The sequence below is a fragment of the Euprymna scolopes genome, chromosome 19 (assembly GCF_053919585.1).
Source record: "Euprymna scolopes isolate OS-2025 chromosome 19, ASM5391958v1, whole genome shotgun sequence".
NCBI classification, from domain to species: domain Eukaryota; kingdom Metazoa; phylum Mollusca; class Cephalopoda; order Sepiida; family Sepiolidae; genus Euprymna; species Euprymna scolopes.
The window spans coordinates 108,160,946-108,180,355 of record NC_136500.1 but is presented as its reverse complement, the minus strand read 5'-3'; the positions used below and the strand labels follow the sequence as shown (position 1 = coordinate 108,180,355).

The following is a 19,410-nucleotide window of genomic DNA, read 5'->3' as shown; positions in this document are numbered from 1 at the left end:
GCTGAATTACATTCTGCTTTCATTGTTATATTTCATCATATATTAAACAAATACAACAGGTTTCTATTAATGTTAAATTGCACACTGCAACCTAAATTGTCTAAAACACTCTTAAACAAGGTGTTCACCTCACCACACCATAATTCATTTTTCACTACCATTTCCACCGTTTTTCTCTTCCAATGCTCATTACTTTCCGACCCTGTTAACTCTTCTAATCCTGTAAACTAGTCTGCGATGATAGTATCTGTCAAGGACTCATCTATGGGTGAAATAGAATCTGCCCATAAAGAATAGATTTGAGATTTGAAGACCATGGATGACTGAAAAATGCCCAATATCAAGAGATAATGATTTAAAATGTTCATAAATCATAGTTACAGCTCAGTGCTCCTTGAATACCTTGAAAGAGTGTGAAATGTAAGCAGGAGAAATACGACGAAGATATGGAGAAAGTGGATAACAAGACAGATCATAGCAGGTATTTTAACCGTGTCTATATAATGTAGACAATTTGTTGAAACTGTAAAAAAAAAAAAAAAAAAATTATGCAAGATCCAGACAATACAGATATTGCCGAGAGGGAGGGTGTATTAAAGCATCAATTATGAAGAAAGTACTAAACAAGGATTTTTACTTCTCATAAGAGTCTCTCCTCTAAGACCCAAAAGAACTGTCTTACAAAATCCTAGGAACTCCTTAATAAATTCAAACACCTAGTTGAGTCAAGGATGCTCCGGTTCTCCTCAGATGAGAACTTCTGTCAGAATCAGTTGCACAGTGCACAGTTCACACAGAGTTCATTACATCATGAAGATCAAGTTCTCTAAAACTTTACTGGTCTTTGTGTGTGTTTTCGGTGAAGGCCACGTCACGCTACACCTCATTTTCAGAAAGAAATTCAGACTCAATTCAGATGATCATGTTGAGTTGTTGTCCACTGTTGTCAAGTGCTAGATCGAGGAGGTGGTTACAGGAAGGCCATATATATGTCAGCAGTATTTAACTTTGTTTCGCTCTTCAAGAAAAAAACCCTTCTGGCTGTTTGAGAAATTTGATGACTTCACCAGTTTCAACATCTGCTCAACTCACTTGATTGCAACCTATTGACTATGTGTAGGGTGCAGTTGAGAAAGACACAAACCTTACCACCTGCAACACTAAAGATGAGCAAATTGCTAGGATCAAACAAATATTTAGGTGTTTCTGAAAGAATACATGAAAGCTATGTGCTCCGTTAAGGTATTGCCTGAAGGTTTGTTTAAGTAAGATATATTGGGCAAAAAATCCTCTGATCAACAGAAATTTAGAATAAGCATTAACATGAATTTTTAAAAATCTTTTTTTCAGCTAAATGTAATGAACACGACGATTTTCTTTGTGAGAAAAACAACATGTGCATTCCAAAGATGTGGCGTTGTGATCTTAGTGATGACTGCCCTGATGGATCAGATGAATCAAACTGCAGTAAGTCCCTCTCTTTACATGCAGCATCCACATCAATTTCTATCGCGCTGCTTTTTTTCATAGCATTTATATATATATATATATATATATATATATATATATCTCATACATTTCAGAATTTTTGAGAGAAGAATTGATAACTTGGGTTATTTGAATTATTCAGGCTTGTTAGGTTTAGGCCTCCCCAAATTCATGCGAGAATTGGTTAACAATCAGTTTTAAATGAGTCTTCTAGAGATTCGATCTTTACTACAAAGTAGTGTCAATTCAGGTTATTCTATCTGATTATGGCTGATGGGATCAGGACAATCTATCCTTGTGAATTGTTAAAAAAGATTCAATTTGAAATCTGTACATATTCCCAAGTTTAACGAAGATTTCCAAATATGATTAGAAAGTTCCCAGGTTTGAAAAAATGTATCTGAAGATCACTGAAGGCTGAATTAAACAAAATGTAATGATAACAACCAAAAATGAAAATAGTAATCCAATTATTATAAAAATCTGTAGAATTATATATATTGTGTTTGTAAACCACTGGACTGATCATGACAAACCAACTTGGCATGATGATGGTCCCCCACCTAGGGATGGTGCACACTATTTTTAAAAACTTTTTTTAAAATTTTTTATTACATTTTCACCCCAAAATAGGCACATTGCCACTTTGTTGTAGGGGGCTACTATCAGGGATATGGGCATCAGGGGTACTGTGTAGGAAGTTGGGCAGCAAGATGTCGGTTCACGTTGCACTTGAACTTTTGCATGTCAGTACAGTTGAGGAAGCAGGACCCGGAAGGAAATTGCAAAGTCTAGCTGTTCTGGCGAAGAAACTACTGGAGTAGAAGGTTCTCTTGCATCTAGAGATCTCTACTGTGAAGGGGTGGGATTTAGCTGCTTGTCGGGTTTGTCGGGGGTACTTACGTCGAGAGTACACAAGTGCTTGCAGTTCGTCAGAGCATTCACCGTTAAAGTACTTGTAGAACAGGCAGAGGGATGCAACATTTCACTGATGTGACAGAGGCTGAAGTTTAGCTGACAGTTCAGGACCTATCAGATTGGCGACTCTCTTCTGAACCTTGTCTAGGAGCGAGAGACTATTGGCAGATGCACCAGCCCAAATATGACAACAATACTCCATACATGGGTGAATGGTGGCCTTATAGAGGTATAGGATACTTTCAGGTGTTAATAGCTTTCTAGCACGGTAGAGAGAGCCCACCTTCTTTGCAGCGGTCCTGGCAATGTTCTCAATGTAATTGTTCCAACTCGTGTTTCCTGTAAACGTTAGGCCGAGGAGTTTAAAAGATGTACTTTCAGATAAAGAGTCATTGGCCATTGTAGGGAAGGTTTCTTGTAATTATTGAAGGAAACAAGTTTAGTCTTGGGAACATTGAAGGTGACCATCCATTTTTGTCTCCATTCCACTACGGATCGGAGGTCTTCCTCTAGTGTTTCTGCCATTTCTTTAGATATGTGTTCATTTGTTTTCCTGTCGTGTCTGTTATAGAGCGTGGTGTCGTCAGCATACATACTCATCTCACAGACAATTTTGTCAGGGAGGTCATTTATGAATATTAGGAATAAAGGTCCAAGGATAGACCCCTGAGGCACTTCTGCATTTATATCGTATTGTTTAGATGTACGACCGTCAAGGACAATCTAAATTTTTCTCTTATCTAAGAAGGATCTAATTATGTTATGCATTCTTCCAGTGATGCCGTATGATCTGATTTTCTTGAAGACTCTCATGCCATACCCTGTCAAAAGCCTTAGATATATTTAGAGCTACCGCTCTGCTCTCCCCTGCTTTGTCCAGTGAATGGTATATACGTTCAGAGATTAGTTAGGATGTCTGCTGTGGAACAGGCTTGCCTGAATCCATATTGTTGGTCAGTCAGAAGTTTAGCATCTGTAAGGTGATGGACTAGAGCTTGGTTAATTATGGTCTCAAATATTTTGGCGAAAACTGGGAGGAGTTAATCGGGCGATAATTTACTGGGTCAGTTCTTTTGTTAGAATTCTTGAAAACTGGCACTACAGAAGCAGTATTCCAGCAGGCAGGAAAGTAAGATTCATTAAGGCATTTGTTGTAAAGTTTGGAGAGATCTATTTCGGCGGCACACGTTTTTAATAGCACAGCCGGGATGAGATCAGGTCCACATGCTTTTGAAGTGTCAAGCTTTCTTATGATAGCATGCACCTGAGCAGGGGTGAGTTTAAGATCGTCTAGTGTCGCGTCTGTCTGCAAAGGAAAGTCAGGGAGGGGGTGGTTAGCAGAGTCCAGTGTGGAGTTGGAGGCAAACTGTCTGGCAAGCATGTTAGCCTTCTCAGTTGCTGAGCAAACAACCTCATGATTGTTGGATAGTGGGGGAATTATTGATTGCCCATTATTTACTACACTGTTGTAGATTTTCCAGAAGTCTCGGTTTTTGGGTGGTTTCAGTAAATTCTCTCTTAGCTGTCGCTATTTCTTTCTTACAGTTATTTCTGGCTTCTATGTACTTCTGTCTGTTTGAACTCGACTTATGTCAGTTAAATTTGTGGTATGCATGCTGCCTTTGCGCTATGGCAGCTGCACAAGTTGAAGTGAACCATTGGGGAGAGTGGAGTTTGCTATAGAATTTGCGTGTAGGAACATGTACTTCAATTGCTGCTTTGAACCATTCAGTGGTCTCATTTGCGCGATGTTCAGCAGGAAGTGAAAAGATATTTTGCCATGGAGCGTCCCTGATGAGGTCCCCGATGGCTTCCCAGTCAGCCTTTTTATAATATCTTGTTGTTTTGAGCAGTGACTCTTCAGTTTTGGCTGTAGAGTTTCGGACGATTTCAACCGTTACCACTGCATGATCAACGTTCCCAAGAGGGCTGTGGGCATTCATTAGTCATCAGGAACTGTGGTCAGAAACAGATCTAGAAGTGATGCATGTTGTTCTTGCTGGTCTGGGAAACGGGTTGAAAACATAACATCTGTGATAGAGAATGAGATATAGAGAAGTTATGTGTTGTGGTACCAGCTACGTCTGTGTAAGTAGAAAATCCAAGCCAGTTGCTGTGATGGACATTGAGGTCACCAAATACATGAACTTGTGCGCTAGTGTCAAGGGAAAGTGCTGTATCTATGCTGTCAAAGACTTTGTTTATTAGGGTACAGTCCTGGGTCGAGGGAGAGCGGTAGAGAAAATAAAAGTAGCTAATGTTATGTTGCATGTTAAGTCTAAAGCACATAAAGGCTTGATCGTCCGATTCTAGTTTGGTTTCTATAGTTAAGGGGAGAGTGTTTCGAATGTAGACTCCAAGCCCATGCAGATGTCTGTCAGAGTCCTTACGGCAGAGGGGGAGGTATCCAGGCATGTTAAAGTAGTTAGAGGGATGGAGGAGTGTAGGTTAGTCTCACTTAGTGCTAAGATATCCGGGGTGTTTGTTAGGAGAAATGCTTCAACATCATTTAAATTAGTTCCAAGCCCACGGATGTTCGTAAATGCAAGCCTCAAGGGAGAAGGCAGGTTGTTTTTGTTTGAGTTTTGGCCTGGTTTTAGCATAATTTTTTAATGTACTGTCATTTTTATTTTTAAGAGTTCCAGTTTAGGTAAGGGGTGCTGAGCAAGTGATTAGGCAGAATACAAGACATGCAACACAGGCAAATCATCAGCTGTCCCTCCATCTACTAGGGTTGTGGCCTCAGGATAGCCCACCGGGGATGAGTGCATTTCGATATTATACAACTGTTGATGGAGCAGCCGCTCTAAGCGCTACCAAAGAGTTAGGGCCCTTGTACTACCAGTCGGGATCAGCAGCCAGGAACTGTCTATCCGGTACCCGCAACCCATCAGATGATGGTCAACCCAATCTGCTTGCACTGGCATTACGGTATTCAAGCACTCCGAAGTGCCCAGTTTAAGGGTTGGGATGTGTCGGGAGTGGGGAAAAAACAGCGTTCATTGCCATAGTCAGGAAACAAGATCGACCACGGAGTGTTTCTGTCGACTCCCAGTGGTCCGACCTCTACGACAAAGAAGGAGTATGGAAGCCGGGTGATAGACAGTGCCTATCTACTCCTTAAGCAGTTTAGGTTTGCAGACCGGTAATTTGTTTGAGTCACCAGCTCTAGGAAGATTGTCATCCAAGACTGGAGAGACCTTCCTCCCCTTAGGTTTAGCTTCAGAGTTTTCCTTCTCCTAGATGGATGACCTGGGAAGATCTACGCGCCCATCAGTACCGAGAGGGTGTGCCCCACGCCTGTGTCCTAATCCAGGTATTTCTGCGACCCCGCGAGGGTGGTTAATGTTATTACTGGGTTAGTTTATAAAGGTTATATATCTACTGAGAGATTATACTCCTCAAAGTGATTACGGGACATTGCTATTTCAATGTTTGTTACTGGAGGAAAGGGTGAGTAAGAATTCATGCAGTGGAAGCAGCTATATTTGCAAACAGGTCTGTTGGAAGGAGTTAATATAGCTTAATGTTTTTTTTCTTTAAATTTATAATTGAGAAAATAAATAAATAAGTAAAAAATCAAAGTAAAATAAAATTTTCTTCCTTTTATTTTTATGTTGGCTTAGTAATAGGATAATGCGTTACAGAATGGCTTGATATTACGAATTAACTAAAAATTGTTGTACAACTCTGGATAATTTAGATGGCAGAAGGGTTGTATATTCAATAGATACAAGTAACGTCATTTTTGATAAGTACAATACAGTACAGGTGGAAGTAAATTATACGCTATGGCATCTACATTATGTATAATACAGTAAATAGATATATGGGGAGATTTTCAGTAGATGCGAATGTATGTATTTTAAGGGGACGGTCAAATGTTAAGGTTGGGACTTTATATAATATTATATTTGAAAAGTAATTTTAATATCAGAGATTTGTCTGACATTTTGAAATGAATGTAAATGTTTAAAAAAAAAACGTTTAGATTGGATTGAGAAAATTTACCTTTGAATTTAGTGTGTCATGTGTACACATACACACAAAAGAAACAGGTTCATATAATTGTTTAAAAATTGTATTGAATTAATATTTTAATACAATTTTATTAAAATAACATCAATGTTTCTATATAAATAAAATTCTAAAGTTTTTGAAAAAGAAACAGGTTCATATAATTGTTTAAAAATTGTATTGAATTAATATTTTAATACAATTTTATTAAAATAACATCAATGTTTCTATATAAATAAAATTCTAAAGTTTTTGAAATCTTTTTTCATTCTCTAGCATGCAAGCCAGAATTATTTAAATGTCTTGACGGAACCTGTTTACCTACCAATTGGGAATGTGATGGACACTCTGATTGCCAAGATGAATCCGATGAACATGCTGGTTGCAGTAAGTTATTTTACAGATCAAATGGATTAACCATCAATTGAGATTCAGTTGTGTTTAACGAAGCCAAAACTTTATAGAAACTTCAATTTTGATAACAGAAACAAAATTTCATTATCTTTATTTTGTTACTTTCAAAGATGTATACTAATCTGCATTTTCCAGATAATACAGGATAATTTGGTCATTTTATTTATTCTAATTGATTGGTTTATTCTTATATTAAATCATTTTTATGCAAATGGAAGATCATCATATTTAAACTTCTAATTATTAGCAAAATCTTGAAAAATATTTACTGTGATGAATGTTTGTATCTTATAGGATTTAATTTATTCGATATCATTTCATATATATTTTAAACAATATATTGTTTTAATTACAATATTAATCATAAAATGGATAGTTTGATGATTCATATATCAACAGATAACAGTTGATTTCATGTGAAAATCACAAAAGCCCCATTAATTTCCAGTAGTTTTACAGAAGGGAAACTTTAGTTTGTGAATGGAAGAACAGTATGATAAGGTATCACACATTGTTTAATTTTATTTTTTAATTTTTGCTGCCTGCATTTATGAAGCTTTTATTTTTTTTAGTTTCTGCACATTTTGCATTAATTGCATATGATTTGAATGTACCATGATGCATCTGTACCACTCCTTCATATTCATAAATGCACATTTCCTCTTTTCTTCAATTTTTACATAACTTAAAATAAAAGTATAAAACTTAAAATAAAAACAAAAACTAAAAAACAAATACATAAAAAAATGTAAAATAAAGTATCCAAATGAAAATATTTAATAAGAATTTGCAATGGTTGTTTAAATTAATTCATAAGCAAAATATGGTCGCACAAAATAAAATAGAGAACTATTTTATATACTTATGTATCAGAGAAAAATACTTGTGTACAGAAAAACTTATGAAAATTAAGTAAAATTTTATATTATACAAATGAAAAAATATAGGATTTCAAGTAAAACAAATAGTACCTATGTAATTATAATATCGCATACAGTAATATATCCAAAAATTACAGAAGATGATAAGGTAAGAAAATAATTATTAATGAAAAACTGTGATTGATAAAGTTTATATGGTAAATAAATTTTGTTCGACATTTTGAATTACGTTCATCACGTGACGTAAGCAACAGAACTTAATTATCTCCCCTGTCAACATCTTTTTTCAGTAAGTGATTATATAGTGATTTTGCTTGCTTCCTTTGACAAATTTCTTTTTTATTAATAATTATTTTTCTACCTTATTGTTTTTCGTAATTTTTGGATATGTTACTATTTGAGACCTTGCTATTATGTAGGTATTATTTGTTTCACTTAAATTAAATATTTTTCTTGCTTGCATAATATAAAAGCACCAAATTAATTTCTTATATTTCCATTATGTATTTTGAAGCTTACATGGCATAGAAGATTATCTCCCTTTTTCTCAGATGACAACACCATTTGATTTTGTCTTTTGGAGTCTGTTGACTAAAATAATTTAATTTATTTTTTAAAATTCTACTTGGTAATTTTCCATAATTTTTGGTGTACACAAGTAATTTTGTTTGATATGTATGCATACCAAATAGTTTTTGTTATTTTTGAACGGCCATATTTCACTTGTGTATTAATTGAACAAGCTATCAAATTTACTTAATGCATCATTTTCATCAGAAATACTTGTAGATGCATGAATTTTTTACAAATAAAATAACTTTATTTATTAGTTAATTATTTTCTTAAATGTCTTTAATGTGGAAAGAAGCAGACGCATAAATATCTCTTTGTTCTTTTTTTTTGTTTTAGGCATTATAATTTGGCTTCAACCATTTTAAGGCTTATATATAACATGTAAAAATTTGGTGAAATCTTTAATCATTGCTCATTGCTACATTTTGAATGTTAAGATGATAAATAGATGTTTTATGTAAACACTGAAATTGATGTTTCTGTCTTCATAGAATTTAATTAATTTTACTACTTTTTGCAGTTTTATAAAAAATATTGTAAAGAAAAAAATGAATCAAACTGAGATATAAGTTTACGTACAATAACCTTTAAGAGAGACAATACTTATATAAAAGAAAATATATATTAATTACTTTTCTGTACAACTTAAGAAGAAAAATAATTTGAGGAATTTCATTGTAACAATCATTGTTGCTAGCATTATAGAATAAAAATGTTGTGTTGAATAAAAAACAAAAAGTGGATATTTCTTTAATAACTTGTAGTTTCTAGAGAGGCCAACAACTAAAAAAAAGAAAACATTAAAAAAAAATAAGCAAGTCTTGATTACTTGTCTTCTTATTCAATAAATTGTACACAGAATACATGGATATTTTGCTTTCTTATTCATTAACATCTCAATTATCAACACTGTTTTCAATGTTGTCATCTACTATGAAGTCAGCTATATAATCCTCTATTGGTGAATTACACTTGTTGAATTCTACTGGTGCAAAACTTCCAAAATTACGAATTATGTTGAATCCCTAGTGACATGTAATATTTGCCATTATGGTGGGTAATATAACATAATCACATTGACATACAACATAATCACATTGTTCTCATTAAATCACTAAAGTTAAGCAATATTGAGCCTAGCTAGTGTTAAATGAGTAACCATTTAGGAATACCAGGCACTGTATGTGGAAAATATGACGTCTCCCTACAAAAAAATGCTTGCAAAACCCAATGCTATCATTTCTCGTGATTGTTGTTGGCATCATACAACAATGATGCCACTAAGAATTTCTTGTGAATTTAATAATCTCTAAAAACTTCCACTTTTGGAGGAATCTAGCTCAACTTTATTAGGGTGAATATTGCATCAGGCCAGACACGTTACAGTGGGTAGTGTCTGTCTCTAACCAATTCCATATACATCGCTTAACTTTTGATTCATATTCCATGACTGCAATAAATAAATTGTCACCTCCCGATTTTTCGAACTCTTTAGTGAAAGTTCAATTGTAAAGCAGCTTTCATTTACTGTACCTTAAACTCTTGTCCGGCTACACATGTTGCATATTACTTCATCCAGACACACTCTATGGCAATGATAGCCATGGTAATATTTTGGTGACCCTTGTCCCACATATTTTTGCCCCTTCCTTGAAACACAGATGGCAGAAGGACTCCATTATTATACACTACAAATCTATACAAGCTGACCACTTTCTGTGTGATCAAATATTGTAATCAATCTTATGTCCCATCATTTCTTTGCCATTCTTATGAATTGCTAAAAGTCATCAGCAGTTCTATGATGCTAACCAACAACTCCTTCATTTCAACAAGAGTTTTGCTAAAAATTAATACGTCGTCACAATATAAAAAGCAAGAAAATACTGATAGTTGGCTAGCATGAAAAACAATTGATTATATGAAATCAGTACATGGCAGGGTTATGAATAGAACAGGTAACATGTGGCTATTTTATTTGGCAAGCTAAACTGATATTTTATTTTTCATCAAACATGATTTTTTCAAGTCAACAAGTGTTTTTTTTTTTTCTAACAATACAAAATAATAATACCAAGAATGGACTTTTTAAATTTCTGCATATCTTGGGAGTGAGGAATTGCTAGAGTGTGACTAAACACTTCATTTGTTAATCATTATTTTTTTATTATATAATTAACAACTGAATATAGTATTATTATAATCATTAGAAAGCAATTCTTTGTAAATGTTTAAATATTTTACCTTTTCTTTTGATTTTCGTTAAATTTGAATGATAAATTTGTTGAGCATATCTTTATTTGATGAATCGATCACACAAGACTGATTAATCTTTCATCCTGAAACCGGAACAACCACTTTTAATACTTGTTGCCAGACAAAATGCAGTTCAACACATCTTGAAATAATACAATAACTCTGCTCTCACCAAACAGCATTACTACCACAGCACTAGAAGTATAAAGGAATTATACAAGAAAAAATAAAGAACTAAACATACCAACCACACAAAGCAAACTCAGAAACCTCAATTATAACTATATACATATGTAACAGAAACTCCTGCGTGATAAAATATGGAGTTAGTGTAAACCTTTAATTCTTTAGGCACAATATAACCATTAATGAGTTAACAAACTACTAAACCAATCATTCAGTCATTTTCTAACAATGAAATTCATGTAAAAGATTTCTATAGTATCCTGTCCCATTTTATGTAAATGAGAAGAAATGAAAACTTCTGAACAAATCCTTCATCTTATTGTATAGCATTTTCCATCATGCAGCACCAGCTTACATTTATTTAATGCAAATTTTTATTTTGTGACTTTAGATAACTTTTCTTTTGCATCTGCTATCTTTGTTCTTACCAAAAATTTTCTTTTACTTTTTCATTTTGATCTTTGTATTTTATTGTTCCTTATTGCTTATTGTTTGCCATGATCTTCTTTCTTGAGCAGGTAACTCTACCTGTGATCCCCCCAAGTTTGCATGTGTCTCAAATGGCCAGTGCATTCCTAGCCAATGGAAGTGTGATGGACAGGTCGACTGTCAAGATAGCAGTGATGAGTCTCAGGAAAATGGATGTCGTGAGTAACTTCAGATAGTAGACTCAACTTATCTCAATCCTCTCATTTTTACTTGCTTCCCTTAGAGACACGCAAATAATTACATTAAAATCGAGAGGACTCCTTTTTAACTCTCTTCGCATTCATTTCCCATGAAACTTCAATCTAGAATTAATTTATATAAAAATTAACACATCAAATTTTTCATCTATTTTTGTCTCTTATTAAAATACTCCTATATTAACAATAAGAAAATAGAGGCTGTATTTTTAACATCTTTTTATTGCTTTTTTTTTTTTTTTTGTTTAAACATTTCTATTTTTCATATAATTATAAGAATTGCTCGAATGTTAAAAAAGGGTCAGTGCTTTTCTCAGTGCAAAAACTAATTTGTCTGGTGTACAAATGTAATGCCTATATATAGAAAATATAGGATTGAAATATTGAATAAAAGTAAACTTGACATGACCATTTTTTTAAGAATAAAATGTTTAAAATACAAGCAAAACCGTTTTTTTTTAACTTGAATACAAAATAATTTCAGTTAAATAAAATCTCCACTTCAGAATTGTTAAAAAATATCAAAGTCACAGAAATTTAAAAGATGTTTTTATAATTATTTAAAACATTCTTTCTAAATATATATATATATATATATATATATATATATATATATATATATATATATATATATATATATATATATATATAGTTGTGATGTGCACTTCTTTCTTTGTAGCTTTTACAAAATGCAGTCCTTCAACACATACTCTTAATGATTCATTTAAAATCCAAAATTTCTTCAATTATTTTTTAGCATTCTTTGGATTTAAAAAAAATACAATTCTTTTTTCCTATCCTGGATATATTAATCTTACACAAACAATTTTTTAATAATGTAAATAATTACAGTATAAAAGATTTTGTATTTATATTTTTTTTATACTTTTCGACAAAATTAATCTTTCTAAATTTATAATGTTTCATTTTATACTATAAATTAGCTTCACATCTAATGTCCTGTCTTTAAAAAATATTAATATTTAATGAAGATTACAATTTTATTTTATTTTCACAAAATTATATTCCTAATATTTGAACAATCCTGTCTCTTTTTATGATTCAAACTTTGACAATTTTGTCATTTGTACATAATTGTTATACTTCAACATCAATTCACATATTTTTGGCCACATGCAATTTTGTTTGTTTTTTTCATTTTTGTACTTCAGATGCAATTTTTATTTTTAGTGCTTCTATGTCTGCCATTTTCATTGCAACAAATTGTTTACCATTTGTTTTTTGTGTGTGTTTTGCTTTCAGTTTTTAATTTTCCAACCACCACTGCTGCTGCTTCTTTAATGCACATTTATATTAAGTTTCAATTGCAAAAAGATAGTAAGGGTGTTTCAAAGTCGAATTCTGTTAAATTAATTTCATTGTATCTTGTGCTTCCTTAAATAACATTTTGAAGAGTTAGGATTCGTTTTCTTTTGGAATTACAATTTGTATTTTGATTGGCTTCCATTCATTCTATCTAATAAGAGGACATTTACTGATTACAAAGAAAAGAAAATGGGGGAAAATTTAGATGCTTTTTTAAGTAACAATCATTTAATGACAAAATGTTTAGATTAAATTTAGTGATTTGATTCTGTTTTTTTTTTCCATTTCATATAGTTTATGAATTGTACTTTGAAAATCTTTTGAAATATGTCATTTTTTTATAATAAAATAACAATTTATTCCTGCATTTCAAAATCTTTAACGGTTTATAACTAAAGATTATTATTCATACAATCTTAACTAGATATGTTATGAATTCTAAATTTTTTATTACTATTTTGCAGGTATTTTTCCAGGCTGTTTACATATAATCAGCAAAAGAAATAGTGAAAAAAAAAAAAAAAAAAAAAACTGAGTAAAAAATTGACAAAGATTGTTTCAAAATTTTAATCGAATAGTTTCAATGTTCACATTTTTCTGTTTTAGCTTGAATAATAAGTAGTGTAATTTGGACTTGGAATTAATTAGGTAAAATTATTTGATCTTGGGATTACTACTGCTCCTTTTTTTTACCCATCTGTTTACTGTTTCATTATTTAATGTAAATTATTATTATTACTTAGAAAAGAAATGCATATTTAAAGTTTTCAATATTTTTTTAAATAACATTATTAAACTTAAAAAAAATTCAACTTTTAGGCCAATCAAACAATGAAAAATAAAATAAAATGTTTCCTATAGTACTATTAATAATGGTGATATTAACTTTATCGTATTCAATATTAAATAATTTAGGATTTGTAGTAATTTTAACGTTTTGTTTATAATATCTATATTTATGATGTCTTCTAATAAATTAATATTCATTTCGATTGAGAAATACATTTGAATTATTCTCTGATCATTTAATTTAAAAAAAGCTATTATTATTATAAATTTATTTAACATTATAAAGCTTATTAATGTTCTATTAAACTGAAAGTATGAATCATAAAATATTTTTGAAAAAGAATATTTTATTCATCAAATTAGGATAAGAAACTTGCATTATAAAGTATGGTATATTATTTTAAAAGCTTTTCAAATTAAAAAAAACTATTGATGTAATTAGTGATGTTTTTACATTAGAAATGCTAAACTGTTTATTTATCTTGCGATATTTTAAATAATCCAAATCAAAACAAAGAGCAATGCTTTATAGTAATAATGTAAAAATATTTGTAGATAAGTTTGTAGAAATAATCTGTATTAAAATATAGAATTTTGTAGAAATAATCCGTATTAAAATGTTCCTAAATTAAAAACATGCTTTTGATATTCAATTTTAGTGGACAAATTTATTTACTATGTTTTTCATAAAAGATCTCTTTGCAGTGTTGGTTTTGTCACTTTATCTTCCATTACAAACTGTCATTTTTGCTGATTTAAAGAATTTTATAGGGATTTCATAATCAGAATTTTTTTTTCTCAGTGATGACAAATAGGTCATATTGTCTTTACCTAGAATTTTTGTTTTTAAGATAAAGCCACTTGTTACCTAGATAAACATATACATAGCAAAATTATATATATATATATATATATATATTGAATCTTTTTCAACCTTTAAACTATAAAAAATTAATCCCAAGTCCTTTGTTAGAAAACTCCTTTGTTGTAAGTCCATTAATCTCTTGCGATCAGTTTACTTCTAAGAATTTACGTGAGTCTTAATATTATTGTAGAGATCATCAGTTGTTTAATATGAAAAACTGTTTCAGGGATATATATATATATATTTCTATACTTTTTTATATAAATATAATTAATAGAATTACATGATATGAATATTTTTATATCCAATAAATGGGAAAAAGATGTTAAAGAAATATTTTTGATACTGGTTTCCTTAATGGTCACACCATATGACATCATAGATAGAGAACATTCATTATCATTGACTGATTTGACCCATCCCATCTGATCTAGTTGCTGTTCAATTTATGAAACCTTACTGCATAGTGAAATTATGATTGTATTCAAATGACTTCTGTAGAGTTTACTACTTGATGCTGAGACTATTGTATTCGATTAGACAACAAATTTCCATATCTTTTGTCCTAGAAAATTTGAATATTTCTTAATTTGGAAATGAAAAATGGAAATCGCTGACAGCAATAATACCCACGAGTCTTAAGCAAGCCATACTTAACAAAAGTGTTTCATATTGTCTGAACTACAATAAATTCTGAGGAAGTTTTTGTCATATATAAACATATATAAACGTTAGTCTTTAAATAAATAAAAACAAAACCACTTAAAAAAAAAAAAAACTACACTTTGCTATTTGGTTTATTAGTCTCTGACATTTGTTTGGACATTTAAAAATATTTATCAATATATTGTTTTTTTTCTTTTACTTTCAATTGCGGAATGATAATTTTCAAAGTTTCAATTTTTCATAATTTCTATGAGTCATCTACAAAATGCAAAGTTTGGTAGAAATTCACCCATTTACGTACATTTGTTAAAAACATGTGCATTTGTTTAAAACAAAACCGTAACAAAAAAGATTCTAATTAAAAAAAAAAGACAAAACAACTTACAAAGGTTTTTTTGGGGGGGGGGTAGTTTTTCCAGGTAAGTTTTCTTGTCTACATTTAGAGCATATGAGGATACTTCACTATAAAATGTATTTTCAACCTTATCTCGGCAGTAGTGTAAACTTTGTTGTGAAACTAGTCAAAGAGAAGAAAGAGTCTGAAATAACACCACTCTCTCTGTCTCCCTTTCTCTGCTTCTCTTGGATTTCTCTTTGACACTGGACTCAAGAATAGCTTGTTTAGGAGAGGTACAGTTAATAGTTGCACAACTTTTGCATAGCTTCCTTGTATAGAAATTCTCAGAGATATCCATTAACTCTCAAGGCTGAAAATATATTATGGATGGAAGTTTTCCCATTAAGGGAATCCAGGAAAAATAATGCATATTTATCAGGGATTTTTTATTTTGCTGAAAATAATTATTTGCTGAGTTGATGTAAATTGGAAAATATTATGCTACAGACAAAAGGTCCTTTGTTGATTTGCTGATTTTATTCAGCCATTTTTTATGCATTTACATTTCTTTATATTTTATCTGATTTGTTTTCTTTCCCTATCGTACAGCTCCCCAAGTGTGCCGCATGGTAGAATTTCAGTGCAAAAATAAAGTTTGCATAGATGCACTCTATGTGTGCGATCATGACAATGACTGTACTGATGGTTCAGATGAAGCGCCATATACATTATGCAGTAAGTCACTTACAAACTTGAATTTATCTGATGTTCTAAACATTTTTATTTAACTGTTAATACTATTCGAAAATGCTTTGATATTTCAAAGTATGGAATTATTTAAAAAAAAGTAAAACAATTGCTTAAAGTATAATTGAAGAATTTCTTTCCTCCCTTATAGAACATAAAACTTTAATATTGACATACTTTTTCACCTCCAAAAATATGCATAATATTTGTATAAAATTAAGGAAATGTGATTTTATAAGAATTGAAGGAAGCATTTTTATCAGTAACTGTCAAAAATTTTTTTAAATTTCGTAATTTAAATTAAAGATTTAATTTGAATAATATGAAAATACTTTACAAAAATCCATATAAATTATAATTTACCGCATAAATTTACACTGTTATGGCCAAAAGTGTTATGTTACAAAGAATAATTTAAAATGATGTAGAAATTAAAATTTATTGATTTTTGTGTAATTTTTGCTCCAGTTTTACATTACAATTGATTTTGCTGAATGTGGAAATCGATTATAGACATGATTATAGAGGCTGTTTCGTTATTAACACTTACCATATTATTGAGACTAGCCTGATTGCCCAGCATTACCCAGGTGTTTGGAGGTGTGTGTTGAACAAAAAAAAAAAAAAAAATTAGTAGGCAGGTGGGCTCGAACAAAGGAGGAAAAGAATGTGAAAAAAATATCTTTGCTGTTGCGTCCACTGCCAAACTGGAAATGACGAATGTTTAAATTAAGGCTATGCAATCAAAGCGGAGATGATTTTCGAAAATATCAGCAAAAAAAGCGACCCCTCCCTGTAAAAAACGTGCCCAGTTGAGAGTGAAGGAATTAATGTTTTTAGCCAATTTTTCGATATTTGTCGTTCGAAGGGTCAAGCTTCAAAACAATCCATCACCTCTGTCCAAAGTTTTAGGCAGACATACAAACATACATACATTTAAACAGACATGTGAGATTTATATTACAGATTATTTTATCTCAACAACCAAACAGTAATTCATTTGGAATATTGTATAATTACAGATATTTTATAAAACGTTTTTTGTAATTCATATTCATATTTTCTTACTGAAACAAAGTGAGAGTAGAAGAAACTAGCAAGTAATACAAACCCTCATTGCTTCTCTCTATAAATACATTGACCTTTCTTTATTTGCTGTCATATTAGAGAGAAAGAGTTTCTTACTTCCAACACAATGTGAACAAAACAAAAAATCAATGTTAACTTTAATCTTTATGAAAATGTTTACTTTGTTATATCTTAAATTGCAATGCCATTTTAAAGTGAAAAATCTAATACTTGTATGAAATGATTTCTTTTGAAAAGAAAATTTGAAAATGTACACAATCCAGTTGATTTGTGTTTACAGACTTAAACTAAACCGTTTATTATTATTAGTAGTGATCATTGGATTAACTTGTCACTTTTCCAGTACAGTTTATAACCAACTACCCGGTGTTGCTTGCAAGTTATTTTACTTTTATATATACTATAAAACCCAATGTCTAGAATCCTTGTTCCAATTGTAATAATGCCTAAAATTTAAGGCTTAGCTTAAAAATGAAAAATGTTAAATTAATAAAATTTTGCTTACTTAGTGTCAATCAAATTTAATGCAAATCTGAAATATTTAAATTTTCAAATGGGAGGACAATTTATTGATATGTGATATATATTGTATTGGTAGGATTTGAATTTTCACAAAAGTCTTCTACCTCTCTTTTACTCCTATGCATAAAACTAAACTAAATATAGCACGCATTATCCACCCTTCCCTTACACCTAGCAGCTGTGTTATACAATTCATAATGATCGGTTAATTAGTTAGACAGATAAGTAACTTTGTATAGATAGATTGGATGTAAATAACTTCCAAAACTTGAAATCTTTTAATGAGATCCCCAGAATCATATAGTACCAAGCACTATATATATGTATAGTATTGTATGAATCTGGAGGCCTCATATAACTTGCTTGCTAATTGACAGTTTAAATGCTTCCAAATTGTTTAAAACATTTTGAATATTCACAAAGTATTCATATACAAAAATTTTAATTAAGCTTCGATAAATATGTCTAATATAGGTATAGTAATCCATAGAGAAATCATACTTTACATATTAGTTGCATTTTAAAACTCAATAGCATAACTCGGTAGCAGTTTGGTTTCAAACAATAATAAATATTCAATTAAAAATAATCAAATATTATTTTTTGGGGAGATAAAGCAAATTATAATAAATGCAGTTTTTGTTGACTTTGAAGAGAGGAAAAATAATTTCAGTATGAAAAAATATTTTAATTTAAAAATATATCTACAAAGATTTTTCCAATCCAATATGAAAATTGATCACTTCTGAATACAATGTTTCAATAATTGTTGAAAATTGGACAAACATTTGATATTGCTTGTATAATCAAAGAGATATAATTCTTTCTATAAGAAGAATGTTGAAGGAAGCTTGACTAACCATCAACGAGGCTAATTTTTTATGTTATAAAAATTGATACACTTAAAATAAAATTCCTGCAAACTGATTCAATCAATAATACTTTTATTTTTTCCAGATTACAAAGTGTGTGCTGATCCTGAAAATGAATTCATGTGCGTCTCCAGCAATGAATGTATTGCTCAGTCACTTCGATGTAACTCAATTGAAGATTGTGATGATGGGTCAGATGAGGTAAATTGTACAAAACCAGATGAATGTGAGCCTCCATCTAATTTCTTGTGCCACAACAATGTGTGCATTAACCAGACGTTAGTGTGCAATGGACGCAATGACTGTGGGGACAGATCAGATGAGCCGTCATCCTGTGGTGAGATTTACAACATGTCAGATACACTTTCTTGTGTTTCATAAACTGTACTTGCACCTTTGCTTCACTTTTTTCTGTTTTTATTATTTGATTTTTTATCAAATTATTTTTTAATATTTTAATTATTACAAAATTGTTTGGTAATTAAATTAACATTTAAGTTATTTATTTGAATTTCCAAATGATAAAATATATTTTCAAAGCCATTAAATAAAAAGATGAAATTGCTTTTGCAGAGCTTAATATTTTATATTTGTCTTTCCTTTATCTTTTTGGATGATTTTTCTTTTTCTTTTTTCTTTTTCGTTTTGATAATCACCCAGCCATTTAGTCTCCCTTTATAAATCTTTTCTTCTAGCATCAAAACTATCGAATATAGTTTTTTTAATAATAACATTAGTGTTGGGATGATAATTCAAAATTGGAAAAATCTGAACTTTT

The 19,410-nt window shown here is 30.9% G+C and overlaps 1 protein-coding gene across 5 annotated transcripts in view; it reads left to right on the top strand.

Moving 5' to 3' along the window:
* The window catches only part of LOC145239869 (prolow-density lipoprotein receptor-related protein 1-like), a 520,067-nt gene that overhangs the window by 410,289 nt on the left and 90,368 nt on the right, over nt 1-19,410 (top strand). For 4 of the 5 annotated variants that reach the window (XR_013862384.1, XM_080103451.1, XM_080103449.1 and 1 more), the window contains exons 53-57: nt 1,351-1,467; nt 6,700-6,810; nt 11,249-11,380; nt 16,012-16,137; nt 18,718-18,969. Coding sequence is in view for 4 of the 5 variants with exons in the window: in XM_080103451.1 (XP_079959577.1) it covers nt 1,351-1,467; nt 6,700-6,810; nt 11,249-11,380; nt 16,012-16,137; nt 18,718-18,969 (738 nt within the window). In the remaining variant the exon portion in view is untranslated. The remainder of the gene's footprint in view (nt 1-1,350; nt 1,468-6,699; nt 6,811-11,248; nt 11,381-16,011; nt 16,138-18,717; nt 18,970-19,410) is intronic. The other variant, XM_080103450.1, reaches the window with a different exon arrangement.